At 38.3% G+C, this 21711-nt stretch overlaps 5 protein-coding genes across 6 annotated transcripts in view; 1 reads left to right on the top strand and 4 right to left on the bottom strand.

The window, feature by feature from the left end:
* Window positions 1-21711, bottom strand: part of mal (maroon-like) — a 216676-nt gene that overhangs the window by 155608 nt on the left and 39357 nt on the right. The gene's annotated exons all lie outside the window — the stretch shown is intronic.
* LOC135936214 (dnaJ homolog subfamily C member 2-like) lies at window positions 369-1332 on the bottom strand. Its single transcript, XM_065478956.1, has 3 exons — window positions 1080-1332; window positions 913-1015; window positions 369-784 (listed from the first exon to the last, which is right to left on the bottom strand). The coding sequence occupies exons 1-3, from the start codon at window positions 1328-1330 to the stop codon at window positions 413-415; spliced, it is 726 nt and encodes a 241-aa protein (XP_065335028.1). The 5' UTR covers window positions 1331-1332; the 3' UTR covers window positions 369-412.
* Window positions 2077-6053, bottom strand: LOC135937953 (dnaJ homolog subfamily C member 2-like). The gene is made up of 10 exons (XM_065481330.1): window positions 5844-6053; window positions 5696-5776; window positions 5256-5531; window positions 4993-5201; window positions 4759-4937; window positions 4248-4700; window positions 4084-4195; window positions 3011-3353; window positions 2450-2613; window positions 2077-2325 (listed from the first exon to the last, which is right to left on the bottom strand). The coding sequence occupies exons 1-10, from the start codon at window positions 5860-5862 to the stop codon at window positions 2266-2268; spliced, it is 1896 nt and encodes a 631-aa protein (XP_065337402.1). The 5' UTR covers window positions 5863-6053; the 3' UTR covers window positions 2077-2265.
* LOC135937956 (glycosylated lysosomal membrane protein A-like) lies at window positions 7559-9864 on the top strand. 2 transcript variants are annotated; one of them, XM_065481342.1, is made up of 7 exons: window positions 7559-7691; window positions 7746-7840; window positions 7909-8175; window positions 8228-8413; window positions 8467-8700; window positions 8906-9183; window positions 9559-9864. In XM_065481342.1, the coding sequence occupies exons 2-7, from the start codon at window positions 7772-7774 to the stop codon at window positions 9725-9727; spliced, it is 1203 nt and encodes a 400-aa protein (XP_065337414.1). In that variant the 5' UTR covers window positions 7559-7691; window positions 7746-7771; the 3' UTR covers window positions 9728-9864. The 2 variants fall into 2 exon arrangements, with proteins under 2 accessions (XP_065337414.1, XP_065337415.1); XM_065481343.1 differs by having other exon boundaries at window positions 7562-7691; window positions 7763-7840.
* nAChRalpha2 (nicotinic acetylcholine receptor alpha2) overlaps window positions 10352-21711 on the bottom strand; it is a 48824-nt gene continuing 37464 nt past the window's right edge. The window contains exons 6-8 of the mRNA XM_065481331.1: window positions 12032-12375; window positions 11302-11664; window positions 10352-11016 (exon numbers count right to left, since the gene is read on the bottom strand). Of these exons, the coding sequence (XP_065337403.1) occupies window positions 10825-11016; window positions 11302-11664; window positions 12032-12375 (899 nt within the window). The 3' untranslated portion in view covers window positions 10352-10824. The remainder of the gene's footprint in view (window positions 11017-11301; window positions 11665-12031; window positions 12376-21711) is intronic.

Genomic DNA, 21711 nt, shown 5'->3' with positions numbered 1-21711 from the left:
AAATTATTTCTTGGTTCTTATTCTTATTTTGTACATCGAAAAATCTGATGTATTCCCTATATGTCAATATAAAGCTCTTTAAAATCAGCTATATAGAACTAATTTTTCGCTTTCTCAAGGTTTTGAAGAATGAAAAATAACATTGTTTCAATCTATTTTAATGTTAGAGTTATTTAATTGGTAAATAAACAGCACCGGTGCGTGGAGAACGTGCTTCTCGTCTCTGCTGGGAGATAGCTCTTATAATATTCCAGCCCACCACAGCAAGCACGCACAGCCAACCGTTGCTTTTGTTCATTTCGAGTAACAATATTGATAATGTACATGGTTTTAATTAAATAAATATTTTGCTTAAATTATAATGACAATATTACTGTTTGGATAGACTAATGACTTCAGTCTTTAATAGTGTTCATTTAGACTGCTGCTTGTTCGACTTTTTTCTGGAACAGTCGAATCCTGCCCTCCCGCCATACACATCCCCATAATAGTCCCTGCTCTTCTTGTGTCTTACACAGTTTGGCAGCAATTTGGATCTCTTTTTGCCGGTGCGCTTCTTCATTAATCGCATGCTCTTCGCCTTGGACTTGACTTCAGTGACCAGGCGTTGATTGCTCGAGCAAGTGTTCTGGTTGACAAACTGGGCAACTGACTCCCATCTTTGTTTCAAGCGGCGCGGAAAGATATTGACGGCTTTGATGAGCAGAATCAGGTCGTTCAGGGTCCAGTCGAGGGTGTCAACACGACCGTTGACGCTTGGAATAATTATTTCACCACCAGTCGCCTTGTAAAATTAAATATTACTGTTAGAGGAATAAAACAAACATGGAGAAAAATAATTAAAATATATTTCTATGAAATAGAGCAATAATTATACATAGTTTAAACATGTTAAGAAAGGCGTAGATTTACCGTATTTCTTTCCTCAAGCAACCATTCATTTAAAGTTTGCGACCAAGCGTTATTTTCGTCATTGTCACTTAAAAATTCGAAACATTCGTCCTTTTCGACCTCTCTACAATTATAAATAAAAATTTTATGAAATACATAAACTGTATATTTAAATAAAAATTAATTACTCTTCCACGTTGTAAGTAAAGCACATGGATTCAAGTGTGAGCATCCAGCGCAGAAAACCTTGCTGGTCCGCGGAGTCTAAGAACTGCACGAATTCCAGCCAGACCAAATCCATGGCTTCCTGTTCCTTTCGCAGAACGTCCTTAAGAGCCTGCAGCTTCTGCCGACTCTCGAGAACGGTCCTGGAGATCCGCTCCATGCTATATTTACTTAGTCTTGCCAGCGGGCCTCTTGTAATTCCGTCCGATTGCATTGTATGGCTTATACGACTAACCATGCTAAACTAACAAATTACTGAAGTGCTGACGAACTAAACTATAAAGAGCTATGGCACAAGCAGTAAATATTTTTGGATTTTATAAAATATTGATTCGTTAAGTAACGATAATATATTTTGGTTACTTTATAATTTGATTATTAAGTAAGCACATTACATACATGTAATTAGATTGAATAAAACGATAAAAACATACATGCCTTGTGATAATCAAGAAACTTTGCCTTCAAATCCTTTTTGATTGTTGATTAGGGCAGTAGTTGCTGCTGTCAGAAAGGTATTTGAGTTTTTCCTTGAGATTTTTCGTGAAGAAGCAGATATTCACTCTTGAACAGGGTGTCAAAGGTTGGACTTTTACGAATCTTAAAAATGTGAATTTTTGGAGGGGAAAGCTTTTTAGCGACCGTTGTTTCAGAAATCCTATGCATCTAACCCTGTTGCGTGATTTTCTCTTGTAGCCACTAATCCTTTGTAAATTCCGCGCAGAGAATAATACAAATTCCGCAAATATTAGTTTTTAGAAATAAACATATTATGCTAATTATGTTCATATGGTTGGAATTTTATCTCACTATATGGCTATCGGAAAACGAAGAATTACAGGGTTAAGAGCCAGTTCATAGGAATTTAATAATGTAACAAAATTATTTTATTCAGCAAAAGCCATTGTTTGCTACAGAACTTTCCAGGGATAAGCACATAAAAAGATCGATAAATATTTAGCCAAAGTTTAAGAAACTATAAAATTGTTGCTGATTCAGGAGAGAAGCAAAACGCTGTTAGTTTTATTGATGCAATTGTGTGGGTGAAAGTATTATTTTCTAAAAAAGGTCAATTTTGATTTAAAAACGCATCCAAGATTTTTTGTGTTGATGAAAAATTTAATGTATTTACTCGCAGAGAAACAAATCTTATTTTGCTGCAACTTTTGCCTGGGCAGCTTTCTTCGCTTTCACAATTTCAGCCAGCTCCTGAAATGCCAATAATCGCTATTTTAATATTTTTTAATAAAGGTTTCCCTAATATCTTAAAAAAAAACTATTCTCGCAGCTCAATAATTGTGTGAAGAGGGAAAGCAAAAAACAATTGTCCTACCTTGAATCTCCGCTGGCACTCCTTCTTGCTCCTGCTAGGCACGCAGTCGGCGATCCTGTCCCATCGATCAGGAGTGGTCGACGGATATGTGCGTAAAGCTTGTTCCAGCAACTTTTGCTCCTCAGCAGTCCAAGGAGCACCCATGCCCTGCTGCTCTGACACACCTGGAAGCATCACAAGCAATATGGATTTATTGATTTTTACAAATTTCATGTTTTAATTTCACTCAGCAAAAAATTAGGGTGTAATGTTACTACTTTAGGACATTTTAAGATTGAGAAAAATCCATCACACTGCCAACTGCCAACGTGATAAATTAAATTTTAAATTTGAGATCTGTACCAAAACAAGGAAAATTTACTGAAAAAAAAACGATGCATTTCTCATGAGAAAATGCAGTAAAAATTTCATTCTGTCAAAATTTGTATTTCTCGTGACTGGAATATTTAAATGTCTTTACTAGAAGTATATTTTGTAAAACAATTAATTAAGGTTAAAGAAAAATATTGGAAACGCTTGTCAAATTTTAATTATGACCAAGCAGACTAAAATCAAACTAACTGTCAAATCTCTGCGACGTTTGTTCGTCACTGACAACACTGGCGGCTCCCTTCTGGCTTTTCTCAAAGTCCTGGTACGCCTTCTTGTTGGCGGCGTCCTTGATGCTCGAGTAATCTGAGCTCTGCAGCGTCTTAGTCTTAGACAGCACCTCCTTGGCCGAGCGTTCGTTCGACGTGGTTGTGTGCTGGTTGATGAACTGCGCCACCACGTCCCAGCGCTGGTTTGTGCCGGCCGGAAACAGGTTTACAGCCTTGATCAGCAGCGCCAGGTCGTCCGGCGTCCATTCAGAAGAGCTGCCGCCCTTGCCTTTGCCGGTAGCAGATTTTGTGGCGCTCTCCATGACCTACAATTGCGTTTTTTTTTAGTATTTTAGAGTGGAGATAAAATTGATGAAAATAGAATGTTACAAATTTTGCGCACCCTTTGTGAGAGGATAAAATAAAATAATTGATAACATAATAATAGTAGAAAACCTAAAAAAATCTGGAACGAACCCTCAAAAGTTATTCCGGAGAGTTAAAAATGACTGAATGATCAATTTTTTTTTTCATTTAGCAGTCCCTAGAGACACACGGATTCAGCTAAATTGTGCATAAGCTAATTTTAAATTAATTTTGAGCTTTATTAATTTATTATTTTGTAAAAATCACTTAATTTGTCGAATAGAATAATTTCCCACCCTCGGTATGTGGTTTACATCAGGAGAGGTTACACAAATTAATTGGTGTCACCAAAAACGCCAAAAACTAAAACCTTGAATTAAATCTTTAGTTTCCTTGTTAAAAGAATTATTGCTTGCGCAAGAAATTATAAAAAATCAGGTGGTAAAAAAACAGCCACAATCAGTGGTGGAAAAAAAATCAGGGATCTGCTTGTATGTTGCTAGAAATGCCTAAACCAATGGCTAGTCAAAACTCTAACAAAATAAATAAAATATTTACTGATAGTAAAAAAGAGCAAATGAATTGGGGAAATGTTCAAAGACAAAACCCAAGATATTTTATAAGCATTACATCAGTTAAAACACTGGTATTTTCATAGAAAAATTAATGTAAATGAAAAAAACAATCTACCTCCTTTCTCTCCTTCTGCAGCCGGTCATCTAACTTCTTCACCCACGCGTTGAACGTCTCCTTTCCCTGCTCCTTGTTTTGCTGCTTCAGAGCTTTACTCAGCTCAGCCAGTCTGCAAAAATTGATGGCCAATGAAAATTTCCAAGAAGGGATCGTCAACTCACTCTTCGACTTGGAAGACGTCGCACATGGACTCGACCTTCATCATCCACTGCAGGTGGTCCTCGCCTTCTTCGATGTAATAATTGTTATCTTTACAGACGGTGCGCAGCGCTTTCCTCTCCTTGCGCAGCGCGTTCTTCAGAGCCTCCCGCTGCTTCTTCTGCGCGTCGAGGGCCGCCTTCTCCGCCTGCAGCCGCTGCTCGCGCTCCTCGGCTTCCTTCTGCAGCGCCTCCTGCCGCGCCCGCTCCTCCTCGTCCTTCCTCGCCTGAATGGCCGACTGCCTGGCCGCCTTCTGCGCCTGCTTCGCCTCCTTGTCCTGCTGCCGGAAGCGCAGCACCCGCGGATCCGCCTCGTGCGCCATGTCCACCAGTTTTCTGATGCGCGCCATCTCCTCGCGCTTCAGCTTGGCGCGCTGGACCTTGTTTTGCTTTTCCACCCACTTTCTCGTGTCACGACTGGAATTATGTGAATTTCTTTGAGTAAATACAGTTTTTTAATTGCTTCAGATCATACTCAGATCCAGTTTTAGCTTCCTCATCATCATTGTAAGAAAATTCTCTCCACGAAACAAAATTGAACCAGAATGAGTAGAATTTCTCCATATCTTCTCTGCTGCTAGAGTCGTTTCCTAATTTGGGCACAGGCCGGTTTTCAGACCAAATCTCGTTCCGTTCAAAGACTGGACCAAAAGCCTGGTGATAAATTAAAATTAAGACCAAATCAAATCAGCATTAACAATTTCCAAACCTTATAAAATCCTAAAGACTTGATTTCACCAGGTGTTGGCAAATCATTGTCGAATTGAGGGTCAATCGAATCAAAAGCCCTCCTCGCAGTTGGATTTCCTAAAGTTTCCCAAGCCTTGGTAATATTTGTAAAATAATCATCATCTTGATTGACGCGCTCTCCAGCTGCTTTTCTCTTGTCAGGATGGTGCTTCAGCACCTTTTGCCGGTCTAATCAATTTTTCCATAAGCCAAGAGTTAATTGAGAATAAAAATGAGACTCACAAGCTTTCTTGATTTGAGCTTCAGTGGCTTTAACTCGTTTTGTTCTAAGGCCAAGCACCCTGTAGTGGTCCTGTTCCTTCCACTCTTTGGGGTCGAGACTTTTCAAATATTCAACATCATCCTCGAATTGCTCTGTCTCGTCTTCCTCCTCGTCGAGCTCGTCCACACCTTCCGTGGGCAAGCAGTGGTCTCCTCCAGAGGACACTCCCACATAGTTTGTGTGCAGAAGCCGCAAGTAATGAGGCCCAACACAGCAAACTTCACGTTCAGTTAGACCTGAGAACCGAAAGAAGTGTTAAAATCGTCAAAAGATTAAGATAGTAATATATTTATATCGATGTAATACATAATTTTGCAAAATTAATTTTGGTATGCGTTCGAGGAAGATGCCGGAAGATGCATTCATTTCTGAAGGCTGAAAGAAAATAAAAAAATCTTACACGATGTTTCGGTTTTGTTTCCGACAATTCGCACTTCCCCCTGATCAGATCCATTAGGTGGACTATTCTCCTTATCAAGACCTGTAATTTATTACAAAATTGCACATTAATCTCCCATCCAACAGAAAAATTGCATGGATTAAATTACCCGGCACACTTGAGGTCATTTTCTTGCGTCGAGAAATCAAGTTTGTTTGCTTCGAAATGCGCAGCTTTGTTGCGCCAAGGAAGGGTAGTTGACACAGGAATCGGATTTCAAATAGCTGCTTGGATTCAGTCAATCGAAAAAGGGAAATTTACACCGAAAAATACAACTAATATCGCTAACACGCTTGACCCAAACATGCGGCATCCATAACACAGCCTGTCATCAGCTGGTTGCTCACACTCGCAGTGGCTCGTGCGGTGATTGCCGATTGGTGGTGATGGTGGTGGTGGGGAGAACTGCTACGCTCGCACTCGCAAACGTCTCCGCACGGCGCGCTTCTTCAACCCTGCTCAACCCTTCACTATGCTCTATTTTCGCTCAACAAGCCAAGCTTCTTTTCAACCACGTGTTGCCTTTTTTATATTTGTTTCGAGTTTTAGTCTTTTTACTTCATACTGCGCTTTTGTAGTTTGGGCTTGGACAGACGCAACGTGCATTTCCAACGTTTTTCTCCATTGATTTTATCGAATATTTTTCGTTTCCCTTCGCTTGTCTTAAATTGACATAAATATGACACCATCTTTTTCCGCAAGCATAAATAATGAAATTAAGAATGAGTCATTTTCTCCAATGAGCAAAAGATACTGTCGATCCTTTCGTTTCTTGAGTCTGACAATGAGAAGTACAAAAATGTACAGTGCGATCGCAAAATCTATAACGGCTAATATTTTTAAAAAGGATCCTCATCTTTTAAATTGTTTATCCAAAACTTCGCTTTAAAATAGGCTAAACCTCACTCACCATACTCGTGGCCAAAAGAGCTGTTCAGATTGCCTTGAATAAATTCGACCCCTCTCTCTTGGGCATTTTGCTCAAGATTTATATTATCGATATTATGTGTATGCTAATTTTATTAATACTCTGGCCAGGGTGATATTTTCGTCTTTGAATTCGGTCACCCGTCACCCCGCATAAGAAATTAAAGTCCTGCATTGCTAAGTATTATGATGAATTTATTTTCTAATAGTGTAATATTATAGTTCTTACATATGCACAAATTAATTTATTACTTAAATAATGTTGTGAAAGACTGAATAAAGACTGGCAAGAGTGCACAATACACGTACATATTCGATGGCGTTTTTTCTACCTCTTAGAAATTTAAACCAATAATTTAAAGTTACTTAACTTTGTAAAAATATATTAGTATAAATAATTAATTATATATAAATATATTATTATCATTAATACGTAAGTCTCTGGACGCTTAATTTACCCATTTTACTCGCACAATTCATTTTTTTGCTACTTAAAAGATTTCTCAAATTTTATGTTGTTTAAATTAGTTTCAAAGAAAAATATTAAAAACAGGTTTTTTATGTCCAAAATTTTTAGTAAAAAATTTAATAAGGTTTTCCTTAACAAAAACGTTGAGAAATCGGTAATGAACAAATACGACCCCCATTCCCCAATTCTACAAATTAATCAACGAAATGAGTAGAAAATGGGAGCTGAAGAGTCAATATTTGATATGTAGCTACTTGATGTTTTTCTTTGCATGCGAATATGTATTCATAATTAATTTTTAACAAAATAGGCAAAAAATAGAATGTACCTAGTGCGCGGGCAGAATTTGAAGCTGCAAAAAATGTGTCGAGATTGACATCACATCGAGCGTTCTGATTGGCTGGAAAAGGGGGCGGAGGTGGAGGAAGAGCCGATGCAACTGCAGCATTTCAATAACAATGACACAATTCATCATCGTCACCTGACCGAAGCCGTATAAAAATTGGATATTTAGGGTGACAAGACGCATATTTTGGGGCGGGAAAGTGGTACCAAAGAGAGGTAACGTTTATCTTTTCAGTTTGTTCTTCGTCTGATGAATTGTTTTTTCCTCAGGGTGTATTTTTATTCAGTTTTTCGCAATGTTGTGGTTGACATTTGTCGCTATTTTGATCGTCCCTGCCCTAAGTCAACAGGATCCCGTCCGAGAAGTGAGTGTGTCGCAATGATTAAAACATAATTTCTTCAATATTTCATCAAAATAATTGAATTTCTGTAGATTCATTGGGCGTCGAATCCTGGCTGTCCGGACAATTTCACACGGTGGGATTGCAATGAAACGCAGATCCTCCATGTCATGGCCAAAGGGCCCAACGACACGATCAACTATCTTTGGGCCCTTTACTCAAAACCAGCCCTGCTGATGGCAGTTACGGAGCCTGAGGCCCGACTGCAAATCGACTGGAACCAGCTCGGCAATTCGTCCAAACGTTTAATTCGGTTCGATCCTCAGCCAACATACTCATTTGGCTTAGTCTTGGACAGGGTAAAAATGCTTTAAGTTAAAGGGAAAAATTAATTCTGATGAAATTAAATAGATTATAGAATTTTACGACCCATTGGACAAGGCTGACATGACTCAGGCTAACAGCTCCATTGCTTGGGACTGCCGTAAATTTTCATGGACGGTGAAGGATGTAACGTCAGGCGTTGAAAATCTGCGAGTTGAGCTCCTCGGTAACAATTATGAAAATGGGAGTAAAATTGGAAACGTGTCAGTAGTGGTGAGCTCTTCAGATTTGATTATATTGGGGTAATTCAAACTGTTTCTGTGCAGCTATCAGCCTTTGGAAGTGATGGCTACGGTCCTCTGCTGCCTCACATGCAACACTCTAACAACGCCAGCCAAGTGGAAATCACTCTGGAAAACTTGGAGACTTCAGAGGATTTTAAATCGGAGGCAAGGTTCGGTCTGCAGTTGATGGTAGTGGACAGTGTGCCAGGCGAGGGAATGGACGACGTCCTTCACAGGAGGAGCCTTGACGATGAACACACTCCGGGAGTGTTTGACGTAATGAGCCATTAATTTATTTTTAATTAAAAATAAATAAAAAAGTGACTACCTTAATTATAAATAAGTAAATTTTTTAATAATTAAGAAAAAAGATGATGAAACAGATGATGTTGTTCATTCAATATTTATTTTAAATTTTAAATTAAAGCTTGATTTAATTATGTCTAACAAAATAATTTAATTTTTTGGAATATTTTTCCAGATCAACACTTTGCAGACTCCAGAGGTGCGCAACGGGGAGGCAGGTGGCTATATGGAGTGGCGGCCAGTTGCTTACACAAGTCCGGTGCGGGCCATTGAAGAGTCCACGTCGGCGGTGCATTATCCACTCAAGAACGTCAGCCAGGCCCACCTGAAGGGCACTTTGCTGCACGACTTTTATGGCCACAACCTGGCGCATGTGCTTGTACCGCAGTCTCTAAACATTTCTTTTGGAATTTCTGAGGATGGCTTCTATGATGTCACCAAATACAATGCTTGGTAATTATGCTAAACATTATTTTTGGCATATTATCTGACATTTCAATTGGAAGAAAAATTAATTATGAAAATTATTGAATGTCAGAAAAATGGTTTATACTCTATAAATCTAATTAAGAGTTTAATTTAATCATGCTAGTGGCCACAGAAATGGCCAGACAGAAAAAGATAATTCCGTCATTTTTTTTATTTTATACCACTTTGTGAATTTAAATTCTGGGATCTTTAATTTTGTGGAAACACTTCATCTGTTCACGTTGTGAAAAGCAAATAATGTTTATGAATTTCAAGAAAACACTCTTCCAAAGAAGATACCATTTTTTGTCCTTCTATGCCAGGATTTTATTAATAAAAAAATATTTCAAATAATTCTAGGACTTTTACGATGGCATACGGACAGCCACCGAAGGACAAATTCTCCTTGCTGGTGATTATGATCCTGGCTGTTGGCCTGGGGTTGCCGGCCGTGATATTCGTCTTTGGCGGCGCCTACATGTGCGTCAAGAAGAGCAGAACAAGAAGAGACGAACCCCTGATCAACTGATTTAACTCGTACCGGTAAAAAGAAATAACCTGAAATCCCCATCAAGACTGCGCTCTCTGCCTTCTCTCATCTACATAAGCAATATTTTTAATATTTTCAGCGTTGTTTGTAAATAAAATTAGCCATATTGTTAATAACTTTTGTTTATTTGTTGTCAACAAATCAATTTCAACGAGAACTAAAATATATCCGTGTTGTTTTGTGCATTTTCCTCGTCGCAGACAGCTAGTTGGTTGACTCGACTAGTTGAGCACCTGCGACGAACTAGTTTTAAATTTTGTGCTGAAATGCAGGAAACGTAAACATTATTCGAGGCCTACTCTATCGTGTGGAAGAACGGACTGCTTGTTTCTTCTGCACGAAGACAACGTCTCAGTTCTAGTTTTATTTTGCCTCTCACTTTTTAAATAAACCGCGTGTAACAACAGCACCATTGCAAAAGTTTTAGCTATTTACACGATTTTTTGGCAGGAAAACATATTTCTTTTTCGTTTAACACCGAACAATTCAGGTTACATTGATAGAGCCAGGGAGGGGATTATTTTAATGCGTTTTTGGCACGACATCCAATTGAAATGGTTCCCTGACTCCGAAATCACAATGAGCAACAGTAAATTTATTACATAATAAGTACAGTGATCTTTTTATTACAAAAGGGCATGAGAAAAGCGTGTCTGAAAAGTGATTGTTTCCTGTTTTATTGTGTGTGAGTGTATATTTTTATCATCTTTTTCGTTATTCTTCAACGTCATCTCTCTTAACCCTTTTTAAATTCAAAATTTTATCTTTTTAGCGTTAATTACACTTACTTCAATTTTAGTAGTTTTAACTGTGTCGATTTTACGTATGCGAATATAGTGAACTGTGCATATTTTTGCGATACTTAACCTTCCTAAAACGCATGATTACTCGAAAAATCTTTTAGAATATCCTCTCTTAGCGACAAATGTCTTGAGTTCCTGTTGCGGATAATGAGCGGAAAAATATTTCCTTTGGCACGCTCGATCGTTTTCTTTTTTATCGTTTTGCTAAACATGCAACATTCGTGAGGGCGCGGGGGCGATTGAAAAATGGGCTGCGGGCATGATTGACTGGGTTCAATTGTCGATGTCGAACAGGAACTGCTTCTTGTAGACTTCTGAGATGCGAATGTCGATGGGTTCAGTGTTGTCGTAGAGGGCCGGCGCCTCGAACAGAATCAGCACGATGCCGGCCACAGAGGCGATGTTGAACACCCACAGGAACAGCCGGTCCAGTACCATCGCCACGAAACCCCAGTCCTGATCCTCCTACAAGCCCCAAAAAAATTAAAAAGTTAGGCAATTAATTAAATTTGACGAATAATTATGTTTTTAAAGGCTTTGAAATGCAATTAAAAATTCCAAAAGAGCATAAAAAATTCCCAAGGGAATTTTAGGTCCAAAAGAATAATTAAAATTTAGATTTAGTACGAAAATGAATATTTTAGATTTATTTTTATTTGAAAAAGAGCATTTTGTAAAATAAAACAAAAAAGTTCCGCTATTTTATTTCCACATTTTAGCTGAATTTTGAAATCGAATGTTTTTTCTCACCGCATCAAACTCGTCCTGCCTCTGCATGTGGTGCTGGATGAACATGACGTTGTGGATGGCCTTCTCGAGCTCAAACGGGTACTTGCGGCGGTGTCCGCCGTCCAGCAGAAGGTCACTGCCGTCACTGTGCGCGTCCAGGGCGGACGAGAAGCCGTTGAAGGCCGAAAGGCCGCCGAAACGGTTGCTCAGGCCGTTGCTAAGCGGCAGGGGCGGCGACACTGGCCGCATCCCGGCGGTCGTCTGTCTGGCGGCCGCCGACCGCCTCATCATCGTGTCGTTGATGGTCGTGCCGGAGGCCATGTCCTCCAGAAGCTGCTCCGGCACTCTCATCAGCAACAACTTTGGCAGCCGCCGAATAAAAATCTGCAACACGAACATTTTTTTCTTAATTAGTTCACAATAGCACAAAATAGGGAATAGAGGCTTCTTTTATTTGGAATTGAATTTGTGACTTTCGTCTACTTTTTAAAATAATTCAATAATTTTTTATTTCTCCAAAGTTCTGTTTAATAAAAATAATAATTCTATTTTTTAGTTTAATTTAATGTATACATAATAGTGATGCACGTGTAAGCACATTTTAAGATACAAAGATTGAGATTTATTCTTTTATTCGGTGTGTAAATTCAAAGTTAAATATTCACAAAACGGTGGCAAAGAAAAATCAAGAGGGATGAACTAATGATTTTTATTAATTAACATTAGAAGATGAGGAATATTAAGTACTCACCGCTCGAACCCACTGGGCCATTTTATGCGTGCTGGGCTTTCTGTAGTGCACGTTGAGCACGATGATGGTGATGACAACGGAGAGGCCAACGAGCACCATAGTGAAGAGTAGGTATTTACCGAGCAGGGGTAGCGCCAGCGACGTCGAAGGGATGATTTCGGAGATGAGCAAGAAGAACATGGTTTGCGATAGCAGGATTGAGATGCACAACGCCACCTTCTCGCCCGAGTCGGCCGGCAGGTAGAAGACCAGCACTGACAAATACGAGATGCCCACGCACGGCACGATCAGGTTCACCGTGTAGAACAGGGTCTTCCGCCGAAGGGTGATGTTGAAGAAAATGTCTGTCGGGCCAGGTGAAAATAGGATTAGAAAATCATCATAATGGATAATTTGTGAAAACAAAATTTATTAAAATGAAAGTAAAAACGTGGGCTGCTTTAGTAAAAAAATTGATTTTCATCATCATTTTTTAAACACAACAAAAGTCTTTTCATTTGTTGAACGAAATAGAATTTGCAGACTTAGCTGCTTGTGTCAAACTAGTCTGATTATTATCACAGCTTAGGAAGTGAAAAAAACTTCATATTTTTGCCACACATGTTGGCTTAGCCTCACTCTTTGGTTTTACATAATATTATACAATATGAAAACCGTGACAGGCATATCTCGTGATTGCGTGTCTGTTCGCATAACAAGCTAAGCTGCCTTCCACGTATAAGGTGACCATAGCGGGCGTGTCGTGAAATTCAGGCTCTATCTAGGAGAACTTGAACTTTTGATTTTGAATGAATTTACTAGAGGCTGGAGTTTCAGGCTGTGAAAATCTGGACATTAAGTCCTTGACAAAGATGTTCGTGTCTGCCAGTTTATAGGTCAGTCGAGATTTCATATACTTAAAAAGGTACAGTGCTTTTTTCAAATATCAAAAATTAAAAAATCAAAACCACAAAGCATATGTGATTCTCTGAGATGAATTTTGTTTTGGAGATGAAATAAGGCCTGCGGGGTCGAAACAGCCGCTGTAAAGATCGAGAATATTTGGTAATAAATTTTCTTTTAAAATTTTTTCAATTTTTGAGCAACCCAAACCTTGATTATTCGCCTTTGAGAGCATTCATTGAAAAATATAGTGTGTATTTTTAAGTACAAAATTTAAGAAAATCGCTTGAGCCAGAAAAGTTATTTTCCTATAAGCTCATTGAATGCAAGTACTAAAACCATCGGATCCAGCAGCTTTCTCAAAAATTCTCCTCGCTGTTACGGGCTTTAGTGTAATTTAGGGTGTTTTTGCCTGACATTGAGTCCCAAGGCGTTAACGATACACGTGCGAAGGGGCGGCCTATTTAATTCCGGCTTTCTTCTAAAAGAATAAAAGTCGCATGCTCCGTCTTGCCGCAACATGCATAATATTTTGGTCCTTTATGCTGCGCCCTAGTAACAACATAAATTCTGAGAAGCGCGGAAAAATAGCTTTTGTTCTGGTTGTGCACAAGGCTGCAGGCGCGAGCCTTGCACACACACTCTCATTCACTCCAGCGACGCTGCAAGTGATAAACACGTTACTATATGTAGATGTCCATCCGAGAAGAAAATCACACATTTGTCGAGAAGAAAATCACACATTTGTCAAGTTTTATTTGAGCTGAAATCCGGATTTGTAACTGCTGCGCCAAGACCTCTTAATAGGTGAGTTTTTTCTTTTGTAAAATTTAGGGCTTGACAGTAGTAATATTTTATTTATTCACTCTTAATAGGGAAATGATTTTTTTTTTAATTTAGATAATATGTGATAAAGGAAAATAAATCTTTAGATTGAAACCAGAAAATATTTAATCAATTTTTGGCCAGTGTTTAAAACTCTGCTCAGCACATCCCGTGGGCTATGAGCTCGGGTCCCAATAACACCGCCGAGCGGATAGCATATATGGGGTCCGAGTGGCCGCAGAGGAGCTTGGGACCAATGTGGCCATCTTTTCGCCAGGTCTTTTATTGAAACGCCAGAAATTTGTCCCTGGAAAGGTGCGAAAACTAGCAAGTGGCGAGTCGGCGCCGGTGCGCCTCCCAGCCCATTGGGCTATTTAAGCATTTCGAGTCACTAAATTAACCACCTTTAGCCATCTCTGACATTCAAATAATTCTAAAACTTTGATAGGAAACTAAGAGTAAAATAAATGTTTCAGCACTGGTTATTATTCTCACTGCGCAATTTTTTCTGATTATTTCAAAGCTGAATGGCACTAAATAATTATTTAAAAAGGCTCATTCATCTCCTCTAGAGATTTATTTCCCTACTTAATATCTATAAATTTTAATACAAGTCTATTATTACATTAACTGAAATTAGAATGTTAGCTTAAATTTAATTTCCTTAATGACTTTTAATAATTTTTAGAGAGACCCAAATGGAGCCGTGCAACTATACTGTTAAATCTGGTCGAAGGCCTCTCGAGATCGCAGAAGAAGTTAGGGATGACGACCCGCCTTGCTTAAAATACCCTAAAGTCGAGAAAGGATCAGAATTCCTTGCACACGGCGTGGCGGCGTTGAAAAATGAACTGAGAGAGGAAATCAAGACGGACTTGAAAGAAGAGATGGAAAAATTACGTGCAGATATACTCAAGGAGATCACCGCATTGCACAAGTCTCATCATGAAACAGGTAAATTATTGCTGAGAACAATCTTGCAATTTATCAAGCAATACTTATTCTGTTCCTCGCCGCAGAGGGATTCCCTTTATTGCCACGAGCTGAGAGCATAACACTTTCTGAATCGGATCAGTTCAAGGACGCTGCACACGTGTCAGGAAATAGCTTTCAATGGGTCAGCGATTTTACAGATGCGTCTTCAAGCACCTCCAAGACCCTGATTGTGGACACGAGTGCGAGTAGCGATGACTTCCACCAGGAGATCGGCAGCGAAGGCAATAAAAAGTTGTCATATTTCGCAATAGTGTCCAGCTTATATGCTCACCCACTGGAAGAAAGTTTTTTGAGGCTGCTCGAGCGTGAAGAAGGTATTTAATTTATTCTTTTACAATAAATAAATAGCATTTAAAAAAATTCTGAGAATAGTACTGTCAGGGTTTTACCTGACGATATTACGATCGCATTAATAATTGTTCAGCACCGATATGCATTTACGTTAACTTTCGGGCACCCACAAGGGAGAGCGGAGGGAGAAACTCAGGTATCAATAAAGGCAACGCCAGAGCCTCCCCCTCACGAGCACACGACCCGCTCGCACCAACGCATTCGCTCTCCTGACGGCACACGAGCAAGAGGGTAACTCTCACGCTCCCCCGCTCGTCCCTCTGGGTAGCCACGCTGTGTACTGTCGCCGCTATAACTACAATAAACTGGTATGGTATAGTAACTGGGCATTTTCCCTTCTTGTCCACCCTGCACCCTGTAAAGTCTACTTTGGCCACAGAAGAAAAGACTCTGACCTCGTGATAGGGAGAAGGCGCGCCGGCAGGGCCGACTGCGCCCATTCGGCGGCCCTGCCCCGCGTCGCTGACATGTGGAGGCACACCGGCGAGATGACCCGTAAGTAGATATGTCAGCCCTCATGAGCGAAGAGTTTTTTTTCTGTTGCCAAAGTGCCCTCCCAAACCCAGCCCTCCAAATTTTTTTTGGACCCGAAACCCCCCCAACAAGCGCGTAATTTCCTCCTAAAGGACATGTAAAATCGAACTTACGTACGCGTCATGCAAATTTTGTAAATATTGTATAATTTAAAATATGTCAGGTGCATATTAGGCGATCTAATTTTTTCTTTGCACGCTGAGACATACGTAAATTTAAAATGGACGGTAAATCTTTGAAAATCGGACGCCGGTTGCTCGATGAATTTTTCGGTGAAAGTACAGAGGACGTTGAATTATTCCTACAGGACTTACACGTAATTAGGAAACTCTCTGGAATGACAGAAGATGAAACGTTTAATGTTCTTGAAAGCAAATTACAAGGACACGCGAAAAACTGGCTTTTGCAGTGGGAATGTGACCCATTAAATGTAAATAAGGGACTTGATGAACTTTTGAACGATTTGAAAAATTGGCACAATGATTTCGCACACTCGTACTACGTTAAAACCCCGAGAAAACATAGCGAACCGCGAGATTCTTCCTCTTTCTCAGATAGCGATCAATCTACCGATAATTTTGAGACAGATTACACCTTTAGAGTCAGCCGAGACCGTAAGAAAAAATCAAAAACACAAAAGGAGGAAAAAGATGAACTAATTTTACTCCTCCTCAAACAGTTGCAACAAAAAGAAGAGCAATTGCGCACTCTTCAAGTGGCACCTTGCACCGCACAAAACACATACGCGTTAACTTCACCTCATACTAATTATGTACTCATGAAAACCCCGCTACCTATACAACAACAGTTCGTGGAAATTCTTCCTCAGCCGCAACCACAGCATGTTTTCCCAATTTACCAATACCCAGCCGAGTACCCGTCGTACCAAATGCACCCACCACCAGATTTCGCACCTGCCTACCAAACGGCACCCCAGTCAGAACAACAGCAATTTTTCTCATACCGAGTCCCCAAAATTTGTTTCAAATGCAACCGCAGTGGACACATTAGAAAACAATGCAGATCACGCGTAGGAGATGCGCATCGCGGATATAGGAGACAAAATTACTCTTCGCGCACGCACGGCCATATAACATCTCAGCCGGCAACGACATGCGGCAATCCACCAAACGCGATTTTTCCCCAGAACGCGCACTCGACTCAAACGCGAAAGGTACTCCATAACATGACGGTTTATGCACCCAAATCAGCAGCAAACCCAGAAAAGAAGAATCAAAAAGGGGTATCGTCAATCACGCAAAATCAAAGCCTCGCCAGGGAACGAACTCATGTAAATATTGTAAATTCCATTTCCTCCAAAGAAGCCAAGTCTTCAGTTCCCTCGAAAAAGGGTAATTCGCAACAACAAAAGCACGCGATTAACCAAATACCGTTCTCATCAGTGCCAAAATCAAGTTCAACCGAGTATCTTGATTTGTCATATTTTCAAGACGAAAACCAAAAGCCAGTAGTAAATTTGCACGAACACAAGAGAGAAGTTTCGCACACAACCGGATTTGTAGCTAAAAGTGAAATAATATCCGAAAAAAGAGCTCCAGAACATGCATGTACATTGGCGGAAACCAAAAATGTCGGAATAACTGGACAAGTAGAGTCATTCCAATCAGCTCAGGTGAAAAATGAGATTGGAAGATCTCAAGTTAAGAAAAAGAAAACTCCTAAGAAGATCAATTCACAAGGGAAAATTGAACGTAAAAAGTTAAAGAACGCGCAAAAGGCTGAAATTCAAATTGCAAAAGAAACTGCTATAGAAAATGGCGTAGTTGTAAATAAGTTCGAATCGCAGAAAAAAGCGTTAATCAGTACAGCAGAAAATAGCATCACATTACCAGGAAAATGTGTAGTAGCTACTGTAGCAGCAGTTAAGCAAGAAACTAATAACTTGAATGAGCGCGAAAATCACGTTGAAAACTGTGATAAGACTATTCCCAGTGACAGGATTAAGGAAAAACCTGAAATTCCTTTGAAACTAAAACCCATCATCAAGAACACAGTAGATTTTTTACGAAATCTTGGTAACTTTAGTAGCAAGTGGCGCAATAAGCGAAAGCACGAAGACAACACGAAAACCTTCGAAATGGTTAAAATACCGAAAAGCGAGGTATTGCCGAACAAGCCAGAGAACGGTTGAGAGTTGAAGTTGCATATGTAAAATGATTTGTAAAGTAATCGTAGCATTTCGATTTGTGAAATTTACATTCAGTAATTTGAACGTCAAACGCTTTTCTTCGAAAAATGTGCATGATTTTCCAAATAAATAAATTAGGTACGATTTCCCTTCAACAAAGGACATGAAACAAATTTGAGAAGACGGAATACTAATATTCTTAAAAGCAGTATTGATAAATTTTCCTCTATGCGCAATAAAAATATAAAGAAAAACGGAATGATCAGTTTATGATATCCAGATTGTCGCAAAGTTATTGAATTTTTAAGGTCCCGATCGCAGTTTTTTTAATAGTAAATTAACGTCCACAAAAGAAAAAATCATAAAAAACGACGCTATATATTATTTTTCTTCTTCCTTCATACTGATTTCTTAAGGTCAGGTCTCTAGATCTCTCTACATGAATGTGTATTATATTAATCCAGGTCAATGAACCAAGTCAATGCCAAGTAACCCCCCGTCCCTTAACTTTTCACTCGCCAGCACAAAGAGTAATATAAAGCTTCAAACGTTAGCAAACAATAGCACACAGCATGAAAACCTTTACTTCACAAATTCTCATTACAGGCGGCGCAATTTTTATTCAAAAAATATTCTAAATAAAATCCTACTCCCCTAAAGGTCACCAAAAACCACCAATGTCAATCAATTTTCCTCAAATCCATTTCCCACGAATTCTCTGTAAATCTTCCAAGTTACATAATTAACAACAAAGAGGTTTAGAAACTATCACCAGGGGTTCCACCTTCTTGCTCATAGAAAAAATAACATTTCCTTAAAAAATACCCTCACATCTAAAAAGTCCCACAAAGCGGCAAGACATTAAAGCTTCAAGTTCATACAGGTCAAAGAACCCTATTTTAAGAGGATCAAAGCAGCACAAGAGACATTGTATCGCAGTAATCTTTTGTCGTAAAAAAAGGACAAATTTCCCCCCCCCCCCCTTTAAAGAATTAGACCGACCGCCCACTAAAGAAAATCTCACGCTCGCCCTCTGACAAACGAAACACATCTGTTTTAGAAGGTCAAGCGAACAATTAACCATGAGATACCTTTGTGCTTGGTTCTATACAAAAAAATGTTATTGTCAAGTTCTTACAAAGCTTAAAAAATTCCTATCTTTTTATGAAACACTGACACATTCTATTCTTTCATCTATTATTACGATTTCTTTATGTATTTAATTTATGTCACATTCTTATTTCTCTGTTTTAATATGAACACAATACTCAATACCCATACATTAAGTTTTAAGTAATGAATTAATATGGCAGGAACACGCAATTAGGTTTAATAATAAAGTGCAGAAAGCTTTCCCGTGATTCAGAACCAAGAAGGAGATAATCCAATTGTTAGTTTATACTCCTAGGGCAACACAAATATTAGTCGCGGTTTTATTTAATTTTTCATTACGCGACACACACTTGGTCAAGATTTGAGGTTAACAATACCTCAATCTTCCAACGTGGGCAGAAAATTCCGGCCAATCGGGCAGTTGACTCAAATTCGATTTTTTTATCTTAATTTTAAGAGCGCGCAAATTTTTTTATATTAGTTTTAAAGAGGTCAACTGTTTCATTTCTTTAATAATTAGTGGTTGCAATTGACGTTTACAGGACAGAAGCGAGATAGTATGTCACAAAATTGAATTTTTTTATATCTTGGTTACATTTCGGAAACACACGGTTTTTGGATAATGATTGAAGAGAAATGACAAGTAAAGAATGAGTTATCACTGCGTTAAACCCTGCATAGGAAATTAAGAGTTATGGAAATTTCACAGAATTTCGTGAAAATAAAAAGAAAATAATGAGTATGTATGTTGCGATAAAAGCAGCGGCTTATTTGCACCATCAAGGTGAACATAATATGTGTTTCGAAACTCTAATTTTTTGGTATACTTTTCCAATATACCTCAACGGTACGTGTGAGCATGGTAGACACAAAACGAGACGAACTTCTAGATATTCACGATATTAAAGGAAAAAGGTTCAAAACAAAGTGGCGATAATTTATAAAAGTTATGCATATGATACTCAATGAGTAAAGATATTTCTCGAGTCTAGTTTTCTCAAAGCGATCAAAGGGACACTTTTGTAGAATGTAAAGTCAAAGTATTAAGCGCGACAAGGAGGAAAAAGAGAAATTGAGCGTAAAATATCCACCTCGAACCACCAGGAAACTCACCAATATAACAAGGCGTATACATACGTGACTAAACCTTAAGGTCTGAAGCAAAGAACTGTTTATTTTGTTGGAATAGAAAGAATACATGAAGCCAAAAAAAAGAAGGCAATTCTAAAAGTATTTATCCCGCTGATAAATGGCGAATTCCATTATATCGCTTCTCTGATGATTTCTATTGATTTAGCATTAAAGACAAGGTACTTCAATTAAACATGGAATGTGTATATATATTTTAGTTATTAATAGAGTATTGACATGACACCCTTCTCACTGCTACTAATATAGATACCGCATAAACAGATACAAAAAAAAAATCAGAAATATAATGAAAATATCAATCAGATATTCATTTAAGAGCAAAAAAGAGAGTTAAACAAAAAGCACCCCCCCCCGTTCCCGCGCGCCAGCCAGCCATAAGAAAATTTAATTTATTTTATTAAAATTCTCAACGAAACCCCAATGCTAACGTAACTTTTAATTCAAATCAATTCCGTGATTGGAAGCCTTTTAGCATAATTTAATAGAATCACTTCGATTTCAATAAATCATATCACTCAAATCTATTTTAAAATTCGAACAACTCACGATCCTTTATCTTTTTTTTTCATTTAATAAATTAAAGAGATATTAAATTTTCATAACAAAAAAAAAAATATTAATTGTTCAATCATTTGGCAATTTTCATAGTTTGATAATTTTTGGAAAACTGGACTTTATTTACATATGGAAGTCACTTGGCAAATCTAGTCCTGTGTTTTTGCATGGCCAGCAAAACACAGATCTTAGCCTGAGGATTTCTGACTGCTAATATAGGCAGAAGGCAAATAAATATTACTAAAATCTCATAAATATTTCAACTTACTGCAACGCGTGAGCAGCCAAGTTGGTAATAATTATGACTGATTGTTGGTCTTATTCTTTAGCCGAGTTGAATAATAGTCCAGTGAACCGCAGTTAAAGAAAAATTAATTTCATTGGAAACATAATTAGAGAAAAAGATAGTAATTAGCAAAGCAGATTTTGTAATCTTGAGATTTTTGAGCACAGCATGACATAGTGACAGAGACAGAAAAAAAAAATAGACACGCGGCGGCGGCGGCGGTGGCGTTGGTTTAACATAATAGAAAATTACTCCCGGTTAGGCATGCAACAGCAATAATGTACGCAGAGGCAGAGTGTAGCAAACATAAAACATTTTTGCGACATTATACAAAAAATTCACCACACATTTCTAATACAATTTACGGTTACAATTTTTTTTCAAAAAATAAAGGGTATCAACATTGTCAATGTCAATACTTGTAAATATAAACAATTAGTCTCGACGATTACTACAAGAAAAGTCGTGCATCTCCCCTAACTCCCTGTTCTGTTCTAATTAAATTTTATTTTCAGTTTAATTTCGTATTCTTTTCAGATTCTTTGAAATGCTCATGTTAAAGCAATAATCAGGTAGAGAATTAATTTTGAGTAGCCTTGAGTTTAAAGAGTTTTGAGAGTTGAACTGATTTAAGAAATAAATTAAAAAGCTAGATTATTGTAAATAAGATAACAAGTTGAATTAATAATTTCGAAATACTGAGCATTTCCAACAATAATTTAAATTTTACCTAAGAGTATAACAATGGCGCAGATATTAAAGTTATTTATCTTTTGAAAAAAAAATAGATGTTTAATATTTAAAATATAATATCAAATTGATTAATTTCCATTAATG

This window comes from Cloeon dipterum, chromosome 2, assembly GCF_949628265.1.
Source record: "Cloeon dipterum chromosome 2, ieCloDipt1.1, whole genome shotgun sequence".
Taxonomy (NCBI): Eukaryota; Metazoa; Arthropoda; class Insecta; order Ephemeroptera; family Baetidae; genus Cloeon; species Cloeon dipterum.
This window is presented reverse-complemented; position numbering and strand designations above follow the sequence as displayed.

What these genes read in the sequence shown, in the direction of transcription:
- LOC135936214 (XM_065478956.1), bottom strand. Translation starts at nt 1,330, where the DNA reads ATGCAATCGGACGGAATTACAAGAGGCCCGCTGGCAAGACTAAGTAAA. An exon ending in TTTACTTACAACGTGGAAGA is followed by an intron (nt 1,016 to 1,079) that starts GTAATTAATTTT and finishes TTATAATTGTAG; the next exon opens with AGAGGTCGAAAAGGACGAAT. An exon ending in TGCTTGAGGAAAGAAATACG is followed by an intron (nt 785 to 912) that starts GTAAATCTACGC and finishes TAATTTTACAAG; the next exon opens with GCGACTGGTGGTGAAATAAT.
- LOC135937953 (XM_065481330.1), bottom strand. An exon ending in AGTCTTTAGGATTTTATAAG is followed by an intron (nt 4,938 to 4,992) that starts GTTTGGAAATTG and finishes ATTTATCACCAG; the next exon opens with GCTTTTGGTCCAGTCTTTGA. An exon ending in AGTGCCAGCGGAGATTCAAG is followed by an intron (nt 2,326 to 2,449) that starts GTAGGACAATTG and finishes TTGGCATTTCAG; the next exon opens with GAGCTGGCTGAAATTGTGAA.
- LOC135937956 (XM_065481342.1), top strand. Translation starts at nt 7,772, where the DNA reads ATGTTGTGGTTGACATTTGTCGCTATTTTGATCGTCCCTGCCCTAAGT. An exon ending in TTGGCTTAGTCTTGGACAGG is followed by an intron (nt 8,176 to 8,227) that starts GTAAAAATGCTT and finishes GAAATTAAATAG; the next exon opens with ATTATAGAATTTTACGACCC. An exon ending in TTGGAAACGTGTCAGTAGTG is followed by an intron (nt 8,414 to 8,466) that starts GTGAGCTCTTCA and finishes GTTTCTGTGCAG; the next exon opens with CTATCAGCCTTTGGAAGTGA.